The sequence below is a fragment of the Clupea harengus genome, chromosome 10, assembly GCF_900700415.2.
Source record: "Clupea harengus chromosome 10, Ch_v2.0.2, whole genome shotgun sequence".
In the NCBI taxonomy this organism is placed as follows: domain Eukaryota; kingdom Metazoa; phylum Chordata; class Actinopteri; order Clupeiformes; family Clupeidae; genus Clupea; species Clupea harengus.
Genome location: NC_045161.1, coordinates 452,342 through 472,608, shown reverse-complemented (window position 1 = coordinate 472,608; position 20,267 = coordinate 452,342). Strand labels below are relative to the sequence as shown.

General features: G+C 41.3%; 1 protein-coding gene across 2 annotated transcripts; it reads right to left on the bottom strand.

Annotated features, from left to right (window-relative positions):
* Positions 1-257: 257 nt before the first annotated feature.
* On the bottom strand, positions 258-19,910 carry ogal (O-GlcNAcase like). Of its 2 annotated transcripts, none has more exons than XM_031574917.2 (16): positions 19,731-19,910; positions 18,469-18,520; positions 18,265-18,362; positions 17,243-17,373; positions 16,679-16,850; positions 15,340-15,438; positions 14,968-15,243; positions 14,662-14,752; positions 13,575-13,815; positions 11,762-11,936; positions 10,281-10,363; positions 9,766-9,858; positions 8,852-8,940; positions 5,743-5,863; positions 931-1,054; positions 258-776 (listed from the first exon to the last, which is right to left on the bottom strand). In XM_031574917.2, the coding sequence occupies exons 1-16, from the start codon at positions 19,771-19,773 to the stop codon at positions 640-642; spliced, it is 2,025 nt and encodes a 674-aa protein (XP_031430777.1). In that variant the 5' UTR covers positions 19,774-19,910; the 3' UTR covers positions 258-639. The 2 variants fall into 2 exon arrangements, with proteins under 2 accessions (XP_031430777.1, XP_031430778.1); XM_031574918.2 differs by having other exon boundaries at positions 14,665-14,752.
* Between the last annotated feature and the right edge of the window lie 357 nt (positions 19,911-20,267).

The window sequence follows — 20,267 nt, the reverse complement described above, 5'->3', positions numbered from 1 at the left end:
GCAAGTTCCAATTTTGAAAAGAAAATCCCTATGAGAGAATGAATGGGGCTTTAGAAAATTTCGGATTCGTAAAACCGCTTTCACACCAGCAAAACGAACCAAACTAACTAATCTATTGGACTCGGGTCCAGATCAAACGCTCTAGTGTGAAAATGGACTTGCCAAACAAGAGAGTAAAGCAATCGTTTTCACAGATTCTTTTTTTCTTCTAGAAATTTTATTTGAAAATGTATAAGAATGATTTTCATGGAACAAAGTTTGAATCATGACTGTTTCATATCATTTATTATTCCCTTTTCAAGTTTCTTTTTCCAACCCCCTATATTTAATTTACAGACATATGTGAAATATTACTATTATAATCGAGGTACTCACAGGGAAATATTGCAATGGTTTAATGTTTCAGTCCAGCATCCCTGGAAGACCTTTTCCCAGTAGCACAGCTTCATATGTGAGATGCTTTGCTATGTATTTGAAGTAATGACTGGTACATGTAGTGTAATCGATTTTTAGTACCAGAGATTTGCATTATAAATCATTATTCAATATACCAGTCATATTATAAGTTTTTAAACAGTGATGAGCTTTGATCATCTGAATTCTTACTTCTAGCATCCCCACCCCTACCACATCTGCTGATCATGCTGTTGTTCTCATGATTACTGGGTCATTTGGATGGCCTTCCATTGTCATCGCCCTGAAGGAGCCCATTCTGTGAAGGATATCCAGCATTCTCTTCTCTCTTTCTCTCAGCTCGCAGAAAATAGCTTTACAGCCTACACAATGTTGTGACATGGGTGGAGGCAGAATGAAAAAGGGTGAGTTGGTAAACATGTACAGGACCAATATTTCATTAACTTGGCGATACTTGGTAACTTGGCGTCAAAGTGATTCATTACATTGCTAGTGTGACTTTGTAATGTTGCTCACCTGTTGTTCTTAATGCTGAAATCAAACAGTCCACCAATCGCTTTGCAATGCGTGGGTCGGAGACTTTGGGGAGTATTTGCATCGTGATCACAGATGGATTATCCCCCAGAAGAGACTCAGGATACTGCACATGTACAGGAGAACGGAGGAGCATGAGTACTACACACACATTACTGAACTAAAGGAATCACATGACTGTCATGGTGTCAAGGCAACATAATCAACCCATACAGGTTATACAGGATTTATTATCGTGCTTACCTCTTACCTCTTTAAAGACTTTATGTCATGCATATTAGTATTATGATTATTATTATTAGCATTATTAGTAGTAGATTTATTATAGATTATTATACACGTTTTGTTGTATTAGGCATAATGCTTTATATGTGGCATGTTATTATTCTTAAAAAATGTTTTAAGTCACTTTGAACGAGAGTATTGATGGTGGTTACTAAGTGATTCCAAGGACACTAGATGTGGTTTCTAGTGTATTAATATGGCAGTAAAGATAAACACTAGATGTGGTTTCTAGTGTATTACTATGGCAGTCGAGATGACTGTACTAGAGGTGGTTTCTAGTGTATTACTATGGCAGTCGAGATGACTGTAATATTGGTTGAAATGATGTAGATGTGATGTGTTATGTGACCAACACAGAGCTCCATTCATGTCAGTGGAAGACGAGAGGAGTGGAAGAATGAGTGGGTGGTCCGAGCATTAGATGCATGATATGAAGACAGACATGGGAGAGTTGGAACCATGCCAATATCTTGAACACTCTTGGAGGAGATGCAGTGCCGAACGTGCAGAATAAAAACAAAAACAGTCGAAAGGTTGTTGATATTTGAGCTCAACAGCCAACCAATTAACACTGGCTTTATCGACATCTGGCCAACATTCTGGAGGAAGCAGGGGCTGCTGAAGAGAGATGGTATCCACCCCTCCTGTCTAAAAACCTAACACAACACATAGCCAAGGCAGATTGCTGACAATCCAAAATGAACACTAGGAGGCAGAACTACTTCCCTATACTAACCTCTACTATCCTATACTACCCTCTACGACCCTCTACTACCCTATACTACCCCATACTAACCTCTACTACACTATACTAACCTCTACTACCCTATACTAACCTCTACTAACCTCTACTAACCTCTACTACCCTATACTAACCTCTACTACCCTATACTAACCTCTACTACCCTATACTAACCTCTACTACCCCATACTAACCTCTACTACACTATACTAACCTCTACTAACCTCTACTACCCTATACTAACCTCTACTACCCTATACTAACCTCTACTACACTATACTAACCTCTACTACCCCATACTAACCTCTACTACACTATACTAACCTCTACTACACTATACTAACCTCTACTGCCCCAATAGAATCATCGCCCCACACTTGTGCCCATCATGTGCAAACTGTATTTTTACCAAGAACATCTAAGCACACTGTAAACCACACTGAAAGAAGTATTAGACAGGAAAATATATCTAAGATAAAAACTGTATATGTACAAAACGCTACCGGTACCCATATACCCCAGAGCACCTGGCCCCTTTTGATCAGAGTTCTCAGACTTCCCAGTCACCTTGGTTATAAACTCTGATACAATCCTCATATTGGGAGATTTTAATATCCACATGAACAATGAAAATAATAGCCTTACAATTGCATTCCAATCATTAATAGACTTCCCAACATGTAAACACACCAACTTATTACCACAGCCAGAAATGGACCACCCTATAGTTCTACCTGAAAATACTGCCCATCACCTAATTACATTCAACATGCAATTAGAACTCAGTCTAATTCAATTCAATTACATTTTATTTATATAAGTAATTTGTAAAAAAAAAAATGAAAAAAAAGTAAGTGATTTTCTGTAAGCTGTGTGCCTCTGGAGTATACTTCTGCATGATAGTAACTTGGATCTGGTAGCTCTGTGATTGTACAGTCTCTTAAGTAGAGCTCCTATTCAAGGGCTTTCATGAAAAGGGAGTTTTCCCGTGAAAACACCTATAAGAGCTCACCAGAAGTCCCAAATATCGTGATGATTGATGAACATGTGGTTTTTGATGTCAGCCAGTAATTGCATTGTATCCATTATAGTCCATTGTTGTATCCATTATTTCAAGATGTTGCTGATCCTCGAATAATTTCTTCATAAACTGGATCTGAATTTGAGGTAAGAACCATAGAATTTGGACCAATCCAATCTCCAGATATGTAGCCTTGTAGGGGCCTCTCTTCAACTGCTGATGGGTGTTGCTTCATTTTTGGGATAGACGCACAAGCTGCTTTAGGAACACACTTAGCTGCACCGATATCCCATTCACTCGCTGAGAAGTTCCTTTAGCTCCCATTCACTCACTGAGAAGTTCCTTATATCCCATTCACTCACTGAGAAGTTCCTTATATCCCATTCACTCACTGAGAAGTTCCTTATATCCCATTCACTCGCTGAGAAGTTCCTTATATCCCATTCACTCGCTGAGGAGTTCCTTATATCCCATTCACTCACTGAGAAGTTCCTTATATCCCATTCACTCACTGAGAAGTTCCTTATATCCCATTCACTCACTGAGAAGTTCCTTATATCCCATTCACTCACTGAGAAGTTCCTTATATCCCATTCACTCGCTGAGGAGTTCCTTATATCCCATTCACTCACTGAGAAGTTCCTTATATCCCATTCACTCACTGAGAAGTTCCTTATATCCCATTCACTCACTGAGAAGTTCCTTATATCCCATTCACTCACTGAGAAGTTCCTTATATCCCATTCACTCGCTGAGAAGTTCCTTATATCCCATTCACTCGCTGAGAAGTTCCTTATATCCCATTCACTCGCTGAGAAGTTCCTTATATCCCATTCACTCGCTGAGAAGTTCCTTATATCCCATTCACTCGCTGAGAAGTTCCTTATATCCCATTCACTCACTGAGAAGTTCCTTATATCCCATTCACTCGCTGAGAAGTTCCTTATATCCCATTCACTCACTGAGAAGTTCCTTATATCCCATTCACTCACTGAGAAGTTCCTTATATCCCATTCACTCGCTGAGGAGTTCCTTATATCCCATTCACTCACTGAGAAGTTCCTTATATCCCATTCACTCACTGAGAAGTTCCTTATATCCCATTCACTCACTGAGGAGTTCCTTATATCCCATTCACTCACTGAGGAGTTCCTTATATCCCATTCACTCACTGAGAAGTTCCTTATATCCCATTCACTCGCTGAGGAGTTCCTTATATCCCATTCACTCACTGAGGAGTTCCTTATATCCCATTCACTCACTGAGGAGTTCCTTATATCCCATTCACTCACTGAGAAGTTCCTTATATCCCATTCACTCGCTGAGGAGTTCCTTATATCCCATTCACTCACTGAGGAGTTCCTTATATCCCATTCACTCACTGAGAAGTTCCTTATATCCCATTCACTCGCTGAGGAGTTCCTCCCCCTGTCTGGGTGTCCTCTAATCGGTCAATATTGTCAAAGGGCTAAACTAGTAAAGATATATGGCTGAATATTCTCTGGGAACATATCATTGTTTGACGTGACATCTGACAAGGAGCATCTGGATAGGTTCAGCATTACCAGTTAGAGTAAGATAGCAGGACAGGGCTAGAGGTAGAGAAGTTGTTTAGTAATCAGAAGGTTGCTAGTTCGATTCCCTGTCAAAGCGTCCTTGAGCAAGACATTGAACCCCTAATTGCTCCTGATGTGCAGTGTGCCGTCAGTGTAAAATGTGTATGTAAGTCGCTTTGGATAAAAGCGTCTGCTAAATGTAAATGTAGGGCATGTATTGGAGGTTTATGCTGTCCACCAATTACAGCATATATCAGGTCCTGGCTGAAAGATTGCATCAGCATATCAACTTTTGTAGTTTTCTTACCAGTCAGCAGAATCTCAAAGAATCTCTTCAGTTGAGCTGGTATGATTACTGCTGCTTTTTTAGTATTCATGGGATGGGATAGCCTATGGTTTGGTTTATCCATGCTCTTGACATGACCTTATGATTGATGAGGCAGATGTGTCTCCCTATTATTACAGATGTGTCTCCCTATTATTGCAGATGTGTCCTCCCCTTTTCTGCAGCTCGGTACATTTTAGCCCGATCAAAGATGCTCATGCCATCAGGAAGCACTATCAACTTGTCTTTGTCATCTGGAAATATATGGATGCTGCTCCAAAAAAACTCACTTTTCTTGATTTGTTTTCTTTTTTCAAAGCTACCAGATCCAAGTTGCTATCATGCCGGAATATACTCCAGCGATACATAACTTTCACACAAATATAGTAAGCTTTCAGTCCTTAAGTTTAAATGAACCATCACTTTGTGACAGACTTACAAATTAGAGGACTGATGGAAGTACAGAGAGTTACAACATCTTACACTAAAATAGCTTTTAATAACATTACACCACCAGGCTAAGGCTCAGAGGAAGGCTGGGATATGCTAACTTGGCAAGGAGAGGTATTGAGTCTTTAGAGCTAGTTACAGCAGTTTGCTGAGTCATTTACACATTGACTCAATCTGCGGTGAAAAGAAGCAGTTCTATGAACAAGTCCAGGGGCAGTGTGCAACCTGCTTTAGGGATCAATTGGAAATTGAACGGGGATATCATAATTGGAAATGCACCTAATGCAAGTGTGGTAACCATGGAATTGCCACCTTGAACATGCATGACTTTCTGCTACCTGAACAACGTGTTATCCCCTATGTCTTCATATTAATAGCTAACTAAACATCTAGCTCATTGTGATGTTTGTCCCACCTGGTCCTTAGAAGCAGCGGATTTGGCATCGGTGAGTCCCAGGGCATATCCACAAACTCCACCCTCATCCTCCATCAAGAAGGCACAGTTGGGTGAGGGGACGAGCTGTCCACATGCCAGTCTACACAGAACAGCACAATCAAGACATTCAGTAGGAACATTCAAAAGAAAGCAAAACACGGCATGATACTTACTGGTCTTGCATTATTTGCATCAGATTATGAGTTAATAATAAGAGACATAATTAGAGAGAGCTTGTGAGGGTTTTTACATTCAAAACAGATCTAGAAAGTTCGATTAATGTTGACCAATTATTATTGGGCAAAGGATTTATTAACAGTCAGTTTTAGAAACGACACTCTAATTTCAAGTCTCTAAGTGGGCATGAACAACCTTGTTGAGTATATCAAACTCCCATCAAGCCAGTTTATATACTGATATGGACCTGGTGATTACTCTTTTTGGTGAGCTAACTAGCTAAAAGCCAAAAGACTTTGCAAATACCAACTACAGCACAGTCCACCATCACTGATATGAGTGGTGTATAGATAGTCTCACCCGTGGCCCAGTAACATGAGTAGAGATAGTCTCACCTGTGGCCCAGTAACATGAGTAGAGATAGTTTCACCTGTGGCCCAGTAACATGAGTAGAGATAGTCTCACCTGTGGCCCAGTAACATGAGTAGAGATAGTTTCACCTGTGGCCCAGTAACATGAGTAGAGATAGTCTCACCTGTGGCCCAGTAACATGAGTAGAGATAGTCTCACCTGTGGCCCAGTAACATGAGTAGAGATAGTCTCACCTGTGGCCCAGTAACATGAGTAGAGATAGTCTCACCTGTGGCTGTGGCCCAGTAACATGAGTAGAGATAGTCTCACCTGTGGCCCAGTAACATGAGTAGAGATAGTCTCACCTGTGGCTGTGGCCCAGTAACATGAGTAGAGATAGTCTCACCTGTGGCCCAGTAACATGAGTAGAGATAGTCTCACCTGTGGCCCAGTAACATGAGTAGAGATAGTCTCACCTGTGGCCCAGTAACATGAGTAGAGATAGTCTCACCTGTGGCCCAGTAACATGAGTAGAGATAGTCTCACCTGTGGCCCAGTAACATGAGTAGAGATAGTCTCACCTGTGGCTGTGGCCCAGTAACATGAGTAGAGATAGTCTCACCTGTGGCCCAGTAACATGAGTAGAGATAGTCTCACCTGTGGCCCAGTAACATGAGTAGAGATAGTCTCACCTGTGGGCTGTGGCCCAGTAACATGAGTAGAGATAGTCTCACCTGTGGCCCAGTAACATGGGTAGAGATAGTCTCACCTGTGGCCCAGTAACATGAGTATAGATAGTCTCACCTGTGGCCCAGTAACATGAGTAGAGATAGTCTCACCTGTGGCCCAGTAACATGAGTAGAGATAGGATAGTCTCACCTGTGGCCCAGTAACATGAGTATAGATAGTCTCACCTGTGGCCCAGTAACATGAGTAGAGATAGTCTCACCCACTAACATGAGTAGAGATAGTCTCACCTGTGGCCCAGTAACATGAGTAGAGATAGTCTCACTTGTGGCCCAGTAACATGAGTAGAGATAGTCTCACTTGTGGCCCAGTAACATGAGTAGAGATAGTCTCACTTGTGGCCCAGTAACATGAGTAGAGATAGTCTCACCTGTGGCCCAGTAACACGAGTAGAGATAGTCTCACCTGTGGCCCAGTAACATGAGTAGAGATAGTCTCACCTGTGGCCCAGTAACATGAGTAGAGATAGTCTCACCTGTGGCCCAGTAACATGAGTAGAGATAGTCTCACCTGTGGCCCAGTAACATGAGTATAGATAGTCTCACCTGTGGCCCAGTAACATGGGTAGAGATAGGATAGTCTCACCTGTGGCCCAGTAACATGAGTAGAGATAGTCTCACCTGTGGCCCAGTAACATGAGTAGAGATAGTCTCACCTGTGGCCCAGTAACATGAATAGAGATAGTCTCACCTGTGGCCCAGTAACATGAGTAGAGATAGTCTCACCTGTGGCCCAGTAACATGAGTAGAGATAGTCTCACCTGTGACCCAGTAACATGAGTAGAGATAGTCTCACCCACTAACATGAGTAGAGATAGTCTCACTTGTGGCCCAGTAACATGAGTAGAGATAGTCTCACCTGTGGCCCAGTAACATGAGTAGAGATAGTCCTCACCTGTGACCCAGTAACATGAGTAGAGATAGTCTCACCCACTAACATGAGTAGAGATAGTCTCACTTGTGGCCCAGTAACATGAGTAGAGATAGTCTCACCTGTGGCCCAGTAACATGAGTAGAGATAGTCTCACCTGTGGCCCAGTAACATGAGTAGAGATAGTCTCACCTGTGGCCCAGTAACATGAGTAGAGATAGTCTCACCTGTGGCCCAGTAACATGAGTAGAGATAGGATAGTCTCACCTGTGGCCCAGTAACATGAGTAGAGATAGTCTCACCTGTGGCCCAGTAACATGAGTAGAGATAGTCTCACCTGTGGCCCAGTAACATGAGTATAGATAGTCTCACCTGTGGCCCAGTAACATGAGTAGAGATAGTCTCACCTGTGGCCCAGTAACATGAGTAGAGATAGTCTCACCTGTGGCCCAGTAACATGAGTAGAGATAGTCTCACCCACTAACATGAGTAGAGATAGTCTCACCTGTGGCCCAGTAACATGGGTAGAGATAGGATAGTCTCACCTGTGGCCCAGTAACATGAGTAGAGATAGTCTCACTTGTGGCCCAGTAACATGAGTAGAGATAGTTTCACCTGTGGCCCAGTAACATGAGTAGAGATAGTCTCACCTGTGTTCCAGTAACATGGGTAGAGATAGTCTGTGGCCCAGTAACATGAGTAGAGATAGTCTCACCTGTGGCCCAGTAACATGAGTAGAGATAGTCTCACCTGTGGCCCAGTAACATGAGTAGAGATAGTCTCACCTGTGGCCCAGTAACATGGGTAGAGATAGTCTCACCTGTGGCTGTGGCCCAGTAACATGAGTAGGGATAGTCTCACCTGTGGCTGTGGCCCAGTAACATGAGTAGGGATAGTCTCACCTGTGGCTGTGGCCCAGTAACATGAATAGAGATAGTCTCACCTGTGGCCCAGTACCATGGGGCCCTTGGTGGCTGGAAATCCATGCGTTGCCTCACACATCACTTCTTTAAAGATCTTCTGCACGGCTGACTGTACAAGGATGTTCACAATAGTATGGCACAGTGATAAAAACACATTCAAATGAGGCCAACTTTGTGAGAATTCACTGGGACAATGCACTGAAAAGTACAACTGATTCTGGAATGTTCCATTCTGATTCAGAGACATAGCCTTCTGTACTGATTGATTGTATTTTTCTCACAAATCTTCTTTTAAACATTGAAAAGAAGACTGAATGTGACCTGCCAGTGTGAACAGGACAAATGTGCATGGAATTAGATATCTTCATTGTGTTTGAGAACAAAACGTGATTGAATAAAATCAGTTTTCTCCTTTAACTCTCTGTCTCCACGCTAATAGTCACTCCATTGTCTTTCAATCATATAAATGTTTCATGCTACATGCCTTTAGCCTCCATCATCTTGGCCAAGCCTTTTGGTAACTCCCACAAGGGTCAGGGGCTATAGTTGGACAAACTGCTGATATGCTGCCCCCATTTTGTTTAGACTGTGGAGCAATCATTTAGCTCACTAGCCCTAGGGCTGCAATTCATTCTGCCTAAGTAGCAGTTTCTTCACTGGTGCCTGGTGACAAAGTAACACTAAACGTTATTAAATCTTCCACTTGGTTTTGAGCTCATTAGGCAGCAAGCTCCAGATCTGTTCCCCCTTCAGAGGTTTTAACACGGTAAGGTCTGCTATTAGACAAAAGTGGAAGTGAGGACCTACACACTATTTGCAACATTATAATACGTATCATAGTACAGCCTCTGGTCATTGTCCTGATTCTGTCCTGGTCCTCTGATAGTGAGCAGTTCACAAACTTAGTCAATCAAAGAATGTAGATTTCACAAACCTGATCACTTGGCGTGTAAGGTCGAATGACATAAGCTGTGGGCCGGGGGGACTGGTAAAAGACATCCTTGTACCCGTGATTAGGCAGCATTCTCTGTAGACGTATAAAACATCGATCATGTCTTTTGTTTTCCTCCCCTTAGCCATTTCTCATGGTTTTGGGTCACTCGTAAATATGAGTGCTATACCTGAAACTCTCCTGATTGGGTGACTATACCTGAAACCCTCCTGATTGGTTGACCTGAAACTCTCCTGATTGGCTGACTAGTAGCATATGAGTGCTATACCTGAAACTCTCCTGATTGGGTGACTATACCTGAAACTCTCCTGATTGGGTGACTAGTACCTGAAACTCTCCTGATTGGGTGACTATACCTGAAACTCTCCTGATTGGGTGACTAGTAGCATAAACTCTCCTGATTGGGTGACCTGAACCTCTCCTGATTGGGTGACTAGTATGAGTGCTATACCTGAAACTCTCCTGATTGGCTGACTAGTAGCATAGGAGTGCCATACCTGAAACTCTCCTGATTGCGCCCCTCTGAAGCCCCAGGGCTCAGGGTCATTCACTTGCCGAGCTGAGAGTGTTGTCTGTCCACCTGTAAGAGTAAAGATCTTTGTATTATGAAGTACACAACCTGGACTCTAGGTTTAAAGTTATGTATTTAGCAGAAGCTTTTATATCCAAATGTAAATTGATATATTACAATAAATAGTACAACGCTCTTTTGGGGATCATTGTGTGGTCATGATTAAGGGGCCAACAGAATGACTTTATCTATAATTTTAAATAAGTGAGTGACCGCTTGTATCAAGTGACAAATAAAATCCATATAACCAATTTTACCCAAAATCTAAATACATTGATAATGTTAATCAGGTTTATCATGTAAATGTATACACTGCATTAGTATCAGAGTGCCAAAATGCCCTGTGGGTGTGTAGAGGATGCTCAGGAGTGTTTGGCTTCCATGAAAACAAATTGAAACAGCAAATTGCAAGTGGCCAGGCTGGTATCATTTTCACACCAATCAGATCAGAGTTTAGTCAGTGAACTGCCATTGTAAATGTGCATCAATAAAATATTAACATGTTAATACATTTCTTGTTGCACATCAGTTTAAATAAGTCGCGATGCCTTATGAATAATTGGAACAAATGAAAGGTAGGAAAACGGACTAGACATTAGCTGTGTGAAAAACGGATATAAGGTTACCACGGTTACCTAGGCTGCAGCTCAAGACGCTACTCAAGCTAACTTGGTGTTGAAGAAGACGACACGAGGACTTCACATGCAAGTGAATACGCATTATCTGTCCAGGTCAATTAACAAACACGAGAAAACAAAGTCCATTGGTTGAGAATTTAATCGATCTGTCTTTTAATTTGATGCTTCGTTGCAAATGATCATCTAAACTAGGCCACTGCTAAACTGATTTTGTTGCTCTTCTAATTTGACGTTTTCCGACAACTATTGTTGATGTGCAACACACCTAGCTTAGCAAGAAACCTGGAATAGTATTTGAAATGGTTTATTTTATTGGGAGTAACACAGAGGCACCACTGCAAATGAGTCCATCCTCTGTATCACACACCCCCCCGCCTTCCCCCACCCCCATGTCTAGATTCATGTTGGGGATTCCTCAATTTCAAGAGTCATGCACCACTACTGACAGCGGTCTATAGATATATTACTTGAACTAAACTAGTAGGCTTAGCCCACGGGAGCTGTTTAATTTTTGCACAGTGACTTTTGAACATGGTGAATAATTGGTTACCAGCTGGTTACAAGCTAAATAGGTAGGTCACCAGAGCACCCTGAAACAAGAGAAATATTGTGTTCCAATGTATTCCAACGAATGGTTGGAAAGAGAGAAGGATGACACATCTATTAGTGTATTATTATTAGTGTAGAGGGCCTCTTGGCAAACCACTGGAATCATTTCAGCCATTTATGTCACACAAGATGATCAAGAGATATTAAAAACAGAACTAACCCATAGTTTTGACAAAGTCCCTGGCCATAGACACACCACTCTTGATATCACAGATATAGTTGTAAAGGTCATACAAAATTCGCCGGTTGGAGACGTTTGAAAGTCGGTTAAACATCTGGACCACCGACTCGCACATCTTATCAAACTGCTCCGCTCTGCCCCCCCATTCAGTGTCCTTGAGAAACAGAGAAAACCAAATTCAGTAAACTAATCAGAATCTCAACATTTCTTAATGTTGTCAAACTTTAAACAAATAATATTTCAAAACTAAATCTACTGTGTTAAATAACAATTTCAAAACAAAATATCTTGTAATCACTGAACCCTCTTACAAAATCAACGTATAAACCGCAGTCAATAGTCTGGGAAATTATGGTAAACTGTCACTGTATTTCATCAAATATCACAAAACAAACCAAAAATGTTATGTAGCCAAAGTAGCACGCTATAGACCCAAGGTATACATGTTGTCCCTCTGGAGTCTGGAGGGCAGATTCAGGCGCTCAAGGTACACCTTTCATGCTCATTGGACTTTAGTTCTATTCAGGCGCTCGAGGTACATCTTTCATGCTCATTGGACTTCAGGAACTAAGGAATGCTACAAGCACAAAATGTTTCAGGTTCTCCATTCGTGTGGACAATGAATTGTCTACGTATCTATATCTCGATTGTTGTTAACATGTAAGATGATGCATTGCTATTTACGCATTAAGCCAAGTGAAGCTTTTAAGATTTAAGACAAAACTGATCCCATTTTTCTCAGTGTCACAGGCAAAGCCCTTAACTCCAAAGGGTTCAATTAACTGCGTGCTATAAATGGGTTAAGCCCTTGGATTTAGAGATGTTTTTCAACAACCCGTCATAAACTCAAAAGTAAATATACCTGGGCCCAAATAGGCAATGAGGACCACATAACACACTTCCTTTGGTTTATGTGCGTGTAAAGCCAGTTTTACAGGTAACATGTTGGTTTATGTGCGTGGAAAGCCAGCTTTACAGGTGATAACACACTTCCTTTGGTTTATGTGCGTGGAAAGCCAGCTTTACAGGTGATACCACACTTCCTTTGGTTTATGTGCGTGGAAAGCCAGCTTTACAGGTGACATTTGTAACACTTCCTTTGGTTTATGTGCGTGTAGAGCCAGTTTTACAGGTGACATGTTGGTTTATGTGCGTGGAAAGCCAGCTTTACAGGTGACATTTGTAACACTTCCTTTGGTTTATGTGCGTGTAAAGCCAGTTTTACAGGTGACATGTTGGTTTATGTGCGTGGAAAGCTAGCTTTACAGGTGATACCACCCTTCCTTTGGTTTATGTGCGTGGAAAGCCAGCTTTACAGGTGACATTTGTAACACTTCCTTTGGTTTATGTGCGTGTAAAGCCAGTTTACAGGTGATAACACACTTCCTTTGGTTTATGTGCGTGGAAAGCCAGCTTTACAGGTGATACCACACTTCCTTTGGTTTATGTGCGTGGAAAGCCAGCTTTACAGGTGATACCACACTTCCTTTGGTTTATGTGCGTGTAGAGCCAGTTTTACAGGTGACATGTTGGTTTATGTGCGTGGAAAGCCAGCTTTACAGGTGACATTTGTAACACTTCCTTTGGTTTATGTGCGTGTAAAGCCAGTTTACAGGTGACATGTTGGTTTATGTGCGTGTAAAGCCAGCTTCACAGGTGACATGTTGGTTTATGTGCGTGTAAAGCCAGTTTACAGGTGACATGTTGGTTTATGTGTGTGTAAAGCCAGTTTACAGGTGACATGTTGGTTTATGTGCGTGTGAAGCCAGCTCTACAGGTGACATGTTCATACCTTCCCCATGGTCCCCACCGGATTGCTGTTGCTTTTGAGCCAGTGCAGCTCCTGGAGCATCTGGAGGGAGGTTGGGCCATGCTCATACGGCAGGTAGAAGAGGTCAGACAGCAGCACGAGGTCATTCAGGATCAAGGGCTCAGCTGTGAAGAGAGGCTTCTCTCTTGGACCAGGGACATAACCTGCATCTCTTCGCATTGGAACCTCCTCAGAATAGTTCTTCTCAGACAATCCTCCTCCTACCAATTAGGAAAAAACTTCAACAGTCAACAAGCTAACATGCTGATAATATACACCTGTAAGATTCTGATAAATCTGATACCTGACACTGTAAAGGCTGCAAAATCAATGACTGACAATACTATAAATAGACATGACACCTGCAGATGGTCATTCCATATGAACTCACTCAGAGTTTCCAACAATTTTGATTTCAGTGATATTTCAAAGAATTCTAAATCAGTATACCAAAACAGGTACATTTGGCAGTTTGAAATTTGCAAGGACATTGAGGGATTTAAAAAGGATTTCACAAACAAATGAATATAAAATAGAATTTAGAAATGTAACAGCGACTTTAAGTTTTGCATTGAAAAAACAAAACAAATTTAAAAACAAAACTAAACTTGGGCACTTTGTGCTTCTGCTCAGCATTCATTTGTAGTTGGCTGTTGTTAATGTCAATGTTGCTGATTGCTGATTGGCAGGCTCGCAGACATGTCCCTTCTCCTGCCAGTGGCATGTATGTCTTGTTACAGGGTGCCAGTGGCATGTCCTCCTCGTGCTAATTAAAAGACTAACCCCTATTGTGCATTTGTACATTTGGTATGCTAATACTTGGCTACATTTGCTCACATCTCCTAAAACTCCATTTGGCTCAACAATATGGCCGCCAACGACCAATCAAAATTCAGCAGCCAATACAAGACAGGATTATGTAACTATAAAATTCTTGAAACACCATAAAACTTACCTTTTCCTTTGGGATCTTTGATTGTATATGTGCATATATGTACTGTATATGTGTTTTATATGATATGGCACCCTGATAGAGTAATGAAAATGGGCAGAATGTATGCTCGTCTTACTACCTGGTGGTTCTGAAACGCTGAACTCAACCAGCCACTCCGAGAGCGCCAGCACCAATGCCTCTTGTGGGATGTAATCTTTCTTGCCACCTACAAGGAAGCAATGCTATTTGTGATTATTCATTTTTCAATATAGGAAGACAAACCTTAGGTCCTCGTTTTCATTCGAAATATGATATCATATGAAATGCAAGTTTTTACTTTCTTTTTCTTTCTTTGTGTACTTTCCCTTAAATTTTTTTCTCTGGCAAGGAAATCCCTGTCTCTCCTGTTGTATTTTCTAGTTTTTCTACAGAAACTCTTACCTTTGACAGTTTCACCATTGCAATAGGATTTGCACCAGGTGGCTAAGGTGTGAATGGCTACAAAGTTGAGCTCAAATTCACAGTTGGGATTAGTGAGTATGCCTCTGATCTTGGGGATGAGTTCAACTGGACGGTCCTTGAAAGGTCCCAACATCATCCTCTGTGGGTCGTAGTCATTGGCATGGATGTTGTCCCAGATAACTGGTGCTCTCTTTAGCACCCCTGTAACTTCATCAATAGACTCGACCGAAATCTCTTTCGAAACAACCTTTGGACCTGTGTCATCCCAGAGAAGGAAAGTGTGTCATTTTTTTAATCCCATCCTGTCAAAGCAAGGACATAATCTCATTGCATTCCAAGTAGCAACCTTACCTGTCCACAGCACATCAATGTCAGGGTGTAGTTCCTCCCCTACTGTGTGCAGGTAGGGCGACTGGGCTACACTGGGAGTGCAGAAGGCTGCACAGTAGTCTGAAGACAAACATGGAAGACGTTATCCTGGAGCACTTCTCTGTTTCTCTGTTCATTGTTCAATTGGCAGAAATGACGAGAGGTATCAGATAGGTCCATGGACCACAGGACACAGTTTGCATCAGCCCTTTTAAATAGTCTATTCGTCAACAGCAGCAGAACTGCCCCAGTGAAGAACTACTTAGCCTGTTCTATCAGGCTGCTAGCATAGCTTTACCATCACATACAGACCCTGAGTGAGATGACATACATAGGCCTGCAGTACGAGCTGAGAAGGCCTTAGTCGATGATGTTTCCGATAGATTACTAACACCTCATAAAAATAGAACAATTTGACTGGCAGATGTGTCCGCCAATCAAAATAACCATTTGGAGACTTAAAATGTAGTTATCAGTCTGCCTTCTGTAAGTGTTGTGTCTGCTTGAGCAGAACAGCGATGGACTGCATCGTGTTGCTTGACTCTAGCAGCCCTTGGGACTCCAGAGTGGTATCCATGACTACAGACAACTCTTAACTCTCACCCCGCTGTTTCTTATGAAACTTAACGTTACAACGCTAGTGCCTAAAGCATCTCATTTATTCTATGCAAAAAATTGCGGCTATCTAGTCCTTTGCTAATAATTGTGTTTACTGAAGTTAACTGCATGGTTGTTGTGAGAACACTTTTGGCTTCGGTGAAAGCATCTATGGTTAGCTTCTGCTGACCTTGTGAAATTGGTGATACATTAGCTAAGTGACTTGCTTTGTGGTCTTTTGTTTTTCACTTTTCACAGAGGAATGACAACATGCATATTTTAGAGATATAATTGGTCTAAACCTGCTTACAGTTTTGGAATAATACGGAGACGACATACACATTTTACTAAACAGAACCGAATGTGGGGGAGTGTTAAATTGCTAAAAACACTAAACACTTCCAGTCGACTTGCATACTCTGTTATGGACTAGCTTAGGGTGCAGAGAAGGCTTTGGGCTGAGCTCAGACTCAAGGTTCACGGAAAACCAAACGTAACGTCATTGTATAAAATCCGTTCTCTCTCCCCTTACTGTGTGTTCCCATGCTGACACAGGCTACCGATGGGTTCAACTGTTTTGGATGTTCAAAAGAAGGACGAGCCGTAGGGCCCTAGCGGTTCTCTGGTCAATGCATTGGTGTTATACGCCATAATTAGCACTCATAATGAGCATTGCTTTGAAAAGACATCATTTTTAATAATAAGGACTGCTGTTTTGGCTCACCTGTTGGGCAGAACAGGAATGTCTCAGGTTTTGCTATATGCTGATACACTTCATTGGTCATGTGCACTTGTGCACTGGCGAGTGAGCTGAATGCATCTTTATCAGCTGGGCACATCTCTGCCTCGATGTCATCAAACAGCACAGCAAATGACCTACATCCAAATCCCCACACCTGGTTTACAAAGACAGGGACAGGAAAAAGAAATGTTTCATTTTAGATTTCACTATAGTGCTGATTGTAACATGCATGCATGCATTCATTCAAATCACACTGTACTCCTCTAGACTGGGAATCACGTACAATTTCTTACAATTTCTTTGAAAACATTTACATTGCAACAGTATACCTTCACAATAGTCATTTTGGTGCAAGCTATAACACTGCATATTATATAAATGTACTGCGCTCATGAAATACCCCTATCTACAACTGTAACCACTACTCATTTTTCAAATATAAGCTAATAATAATAATAATAATATCTTCTCCTCTTGATGAGACCTGGTGTATAGTTCAAATATAAGCCTCTTATACTCTTGATGAGACCTGGTGTATAGTTGTACCTGGTCTATTTTTCTTTTGAGAGTGGCCACTTCTTTGGGATTAGAGAAAGTGACGTCTAGCCCAGGAGAGATGGCATATATAAACTCCACATGATGCTCTTTTGCAGATGCAATGAGATTTTGGAGTTCCCCTGTTTGAGACAAATTCATCATTTGAACAAGAATTAGAATAGGTTGTTGATATTTGAGCCAACAGCCAATCAAATGACTCCCTTCCATGCTCCTGAATCAACATGTTGACTGGCTGGAGTAGTCTGAGCTGAGAGGCAGAACACAGAACACAAACACAGAACACAGAACACAAACACAGAACACAGAACACAAACACAGAACACAGAACACAAACACAGAACACAGAACACAAACACAGAACACAGAACACAAACACAGAACACAGAACACAGAACACAAACACAGAACACAGAACACAGAACACAAACACAAACACAAACACAGAACACAAACACAAACACAAACACAAACACAGAACATAGAACACAAACACAAACACAGAACACAGAACACAGAACACAGAACACAATAACAGAACACAAACACAAACACAGAACACAGAACACAAACACAAACACAAACACAAACACAGAACACAAACACAGAACACAAACACAGAACAAATCAAATCAAAACTCATTCATCTGTACAGAACACAACAACAATATTAATATATGATCATATCATCATGTATAATGTTGTTTAACCTCCACATAGAGGTCTGCTAGTATTGCTTTTCTTAATTCACAGTCATAATCATGTCACCTACCTATGTATTACACAACATTACACCATTTAATGACGTCATTTTGGCCGTTATATTGGCCACACCTCCAGTGGTTCAAACCAAAATAGGCTGAAGCTAACTCTCCACATCCTGAACAGCCAAACCCACAGGTCTAAATGCAGAAGGCTACCTCTGGAGTAATTACAGAAGGTATGAATGTATGCTAAGAGAATTGCACAATGCGAGACAGAGATAACTTCTGAGAGGGTCAGTGAGTCCTCACCAGCCTCCTGGGGTGTGTAGAGGTCTCTCCAATACATTCTGTGTTTGTAGTCATCTTTGGGAGCGTACAGGTATGCGTTCAACCCCCATTTCTGCTCCCTGTTATGATTAGAAGCAAAGGAACAAACACACACATAAACATATATTGAGGAATGGCATATCTGCATTGGAATCCATATTTAACATCTTGTTTTTATTACCATACCGTCTGAACAGTTCTTTCCTCTGTTCCATAGTCCATGGTTTACCATAAAACCCTGGATAATGAGACAAAGAAAAAAGTATGATAAGGGAGCCCTGTAGAGGATAAAAAAGAAGTGGTATGCTTGACGCTTTCAGTGAAGTGTTCTTAGTGCTACAGATCTACTGAGGAAAAGCATGTCATAGTTATAAATGGACAGTTATCGTGATTAAATATAGGTATGCTATTAAGAAAAGCATGTCATAGTTATAAATGGACAGTTATCGGGATTAAATATAGGTATGCTATTAAGAAAAGCATGTCATAGTTATAAATGGACAGTTATCGGGATTAAATATAGGTATGCTATTAAGAAAAGCATGTCATAGTTATAAATGGACAGTTATCGGGATTAAATAAAGGTATGCCATTGAGAAAAAATATCTGAGCTCTGTCAGTATCTATGAATTACTTAATTATGTATATGTATTTGCATGTCTTGAAATCACATATATTTGTGCATTTAAAATCCAATCTGTAAACCAAATTCAAAAGAACCTGAGAACAGTAGTATGGTATCAGGATCAACATGGTTGTTTCAAAAAAACTCTAAAGCCTGGAACAATACAGCTTGAAAATCATTGATTTGACCAACACATCTGATTTGGATCTTTTTTCAGCAGGGATATATGTGAAAGAGGTGTGTGTGTGTGTGTGTGTGTGTGGGTGGGTGTGTGGGTGTGTGTGTGTGCGTGTGTGCGTGTGTGCGTGTGTGCGTGTGTGCGTGTGTGCGTGCGTGTGTGCGTGTGTGTGTGTGTGCGTGTGTGCGTGCGCATGTGGCTGACCTGCCAACATCAACAACAGTAATGTCACACTACCACTGGTTTATCTTGCTTGTTTGAATATCCATCTTCTATGATAACACTCTTTTAGTCCATCTCCAGTTTGGAATGCTACAGCTAACTAACATAACTAAATGATGAGGACGAGGAACATCTTAAGAACTCCTTTCCTCAGCCGAAGTGGCCAAACATAAGTGACTTGAAGATCCAGAACACTGGCACCAGACCATATTGATGCATGTGAGCTCTTGACATTTCAGAGTTCTGTGAGCTGTGAGTTCTGGGAAGCTATAGTAACATTTGGTAAGCTAGTAGCTTAGAAAAAAAAGGTGCTGCAATCGCTGGTTGTTATCTATGAGTAACCTACTTACTACCATAAGTCTTGACAATGCCTTACCATGAGACCATATTCAAATATATAAAGTTTTTGTCTAATTTACTCACCCTCCACCACACCGCCCAAAAGCTTCATGTTCGGTTTAGCCATAGCCTGTGATGAGATCAGTTGCTTTTATGTGGCAAATGTTTTTGATGGCTAGTTGTGACAACTGTATAGGCACAACAGATTTTCAAATCAAGGGCTGACAGTTTGATAATGATCTTATCTGAGGGAGAAGACGAGCCCAAAGATCAGTGTCCGCCCTTTATGTGAAGACCAAAGGTCTTTTATTGGCACCACCCTAGTTCCTCATTGCACCTTAAAGCAAACACAGAGTCACAGGGAGTGAAAGGAGAGCCATGTCTGCTAAGTTGACAAAACAAAAGCAATAAAGACCCTCATGGCTGCTTGGCTGTGGCTATTTATCCGTGTATCATTTGTTCATTTCAAGTTAAAACAAAATAACAAAAAACTAAAACTGAAATCCAATACGCATAATTAAGTCACATGCCATTTTTGATGTTTTTTTATTTTGTCAAGTTTAAAAAAGTTCAACCTATAGTTAAGGCAATATTAAATATGCCAACTGAGTTCTGTCCACT

What these genes read in the sequence shown, in the direction of transcription:
- ogal (XM_031574917.2), bottom strand. Translation starts at nt 19,773, where the DNA reads ATGGCTAAACCGAACATGAAGCTTTTGGGCGGTGTGGTGGAGG. An exon ending in ATTCCTGTTCTGCCCAACAG is followed by an intron (nt 15,439 to 16,678) that starts GTGAGCCAAAAC and finishes GTTTGTCTTCAG; the next exon opens with ACTACTGTGCAGCCTTCTGC. An exon ending in TTCAGCATTAAGAACAACAG is followed by an intron (nt 777 to 930) that starts GTGAGCAACATT and finishes AACATTGTGTAG; the next exon opens with GCTGTAAAGCTATTTTCTGC.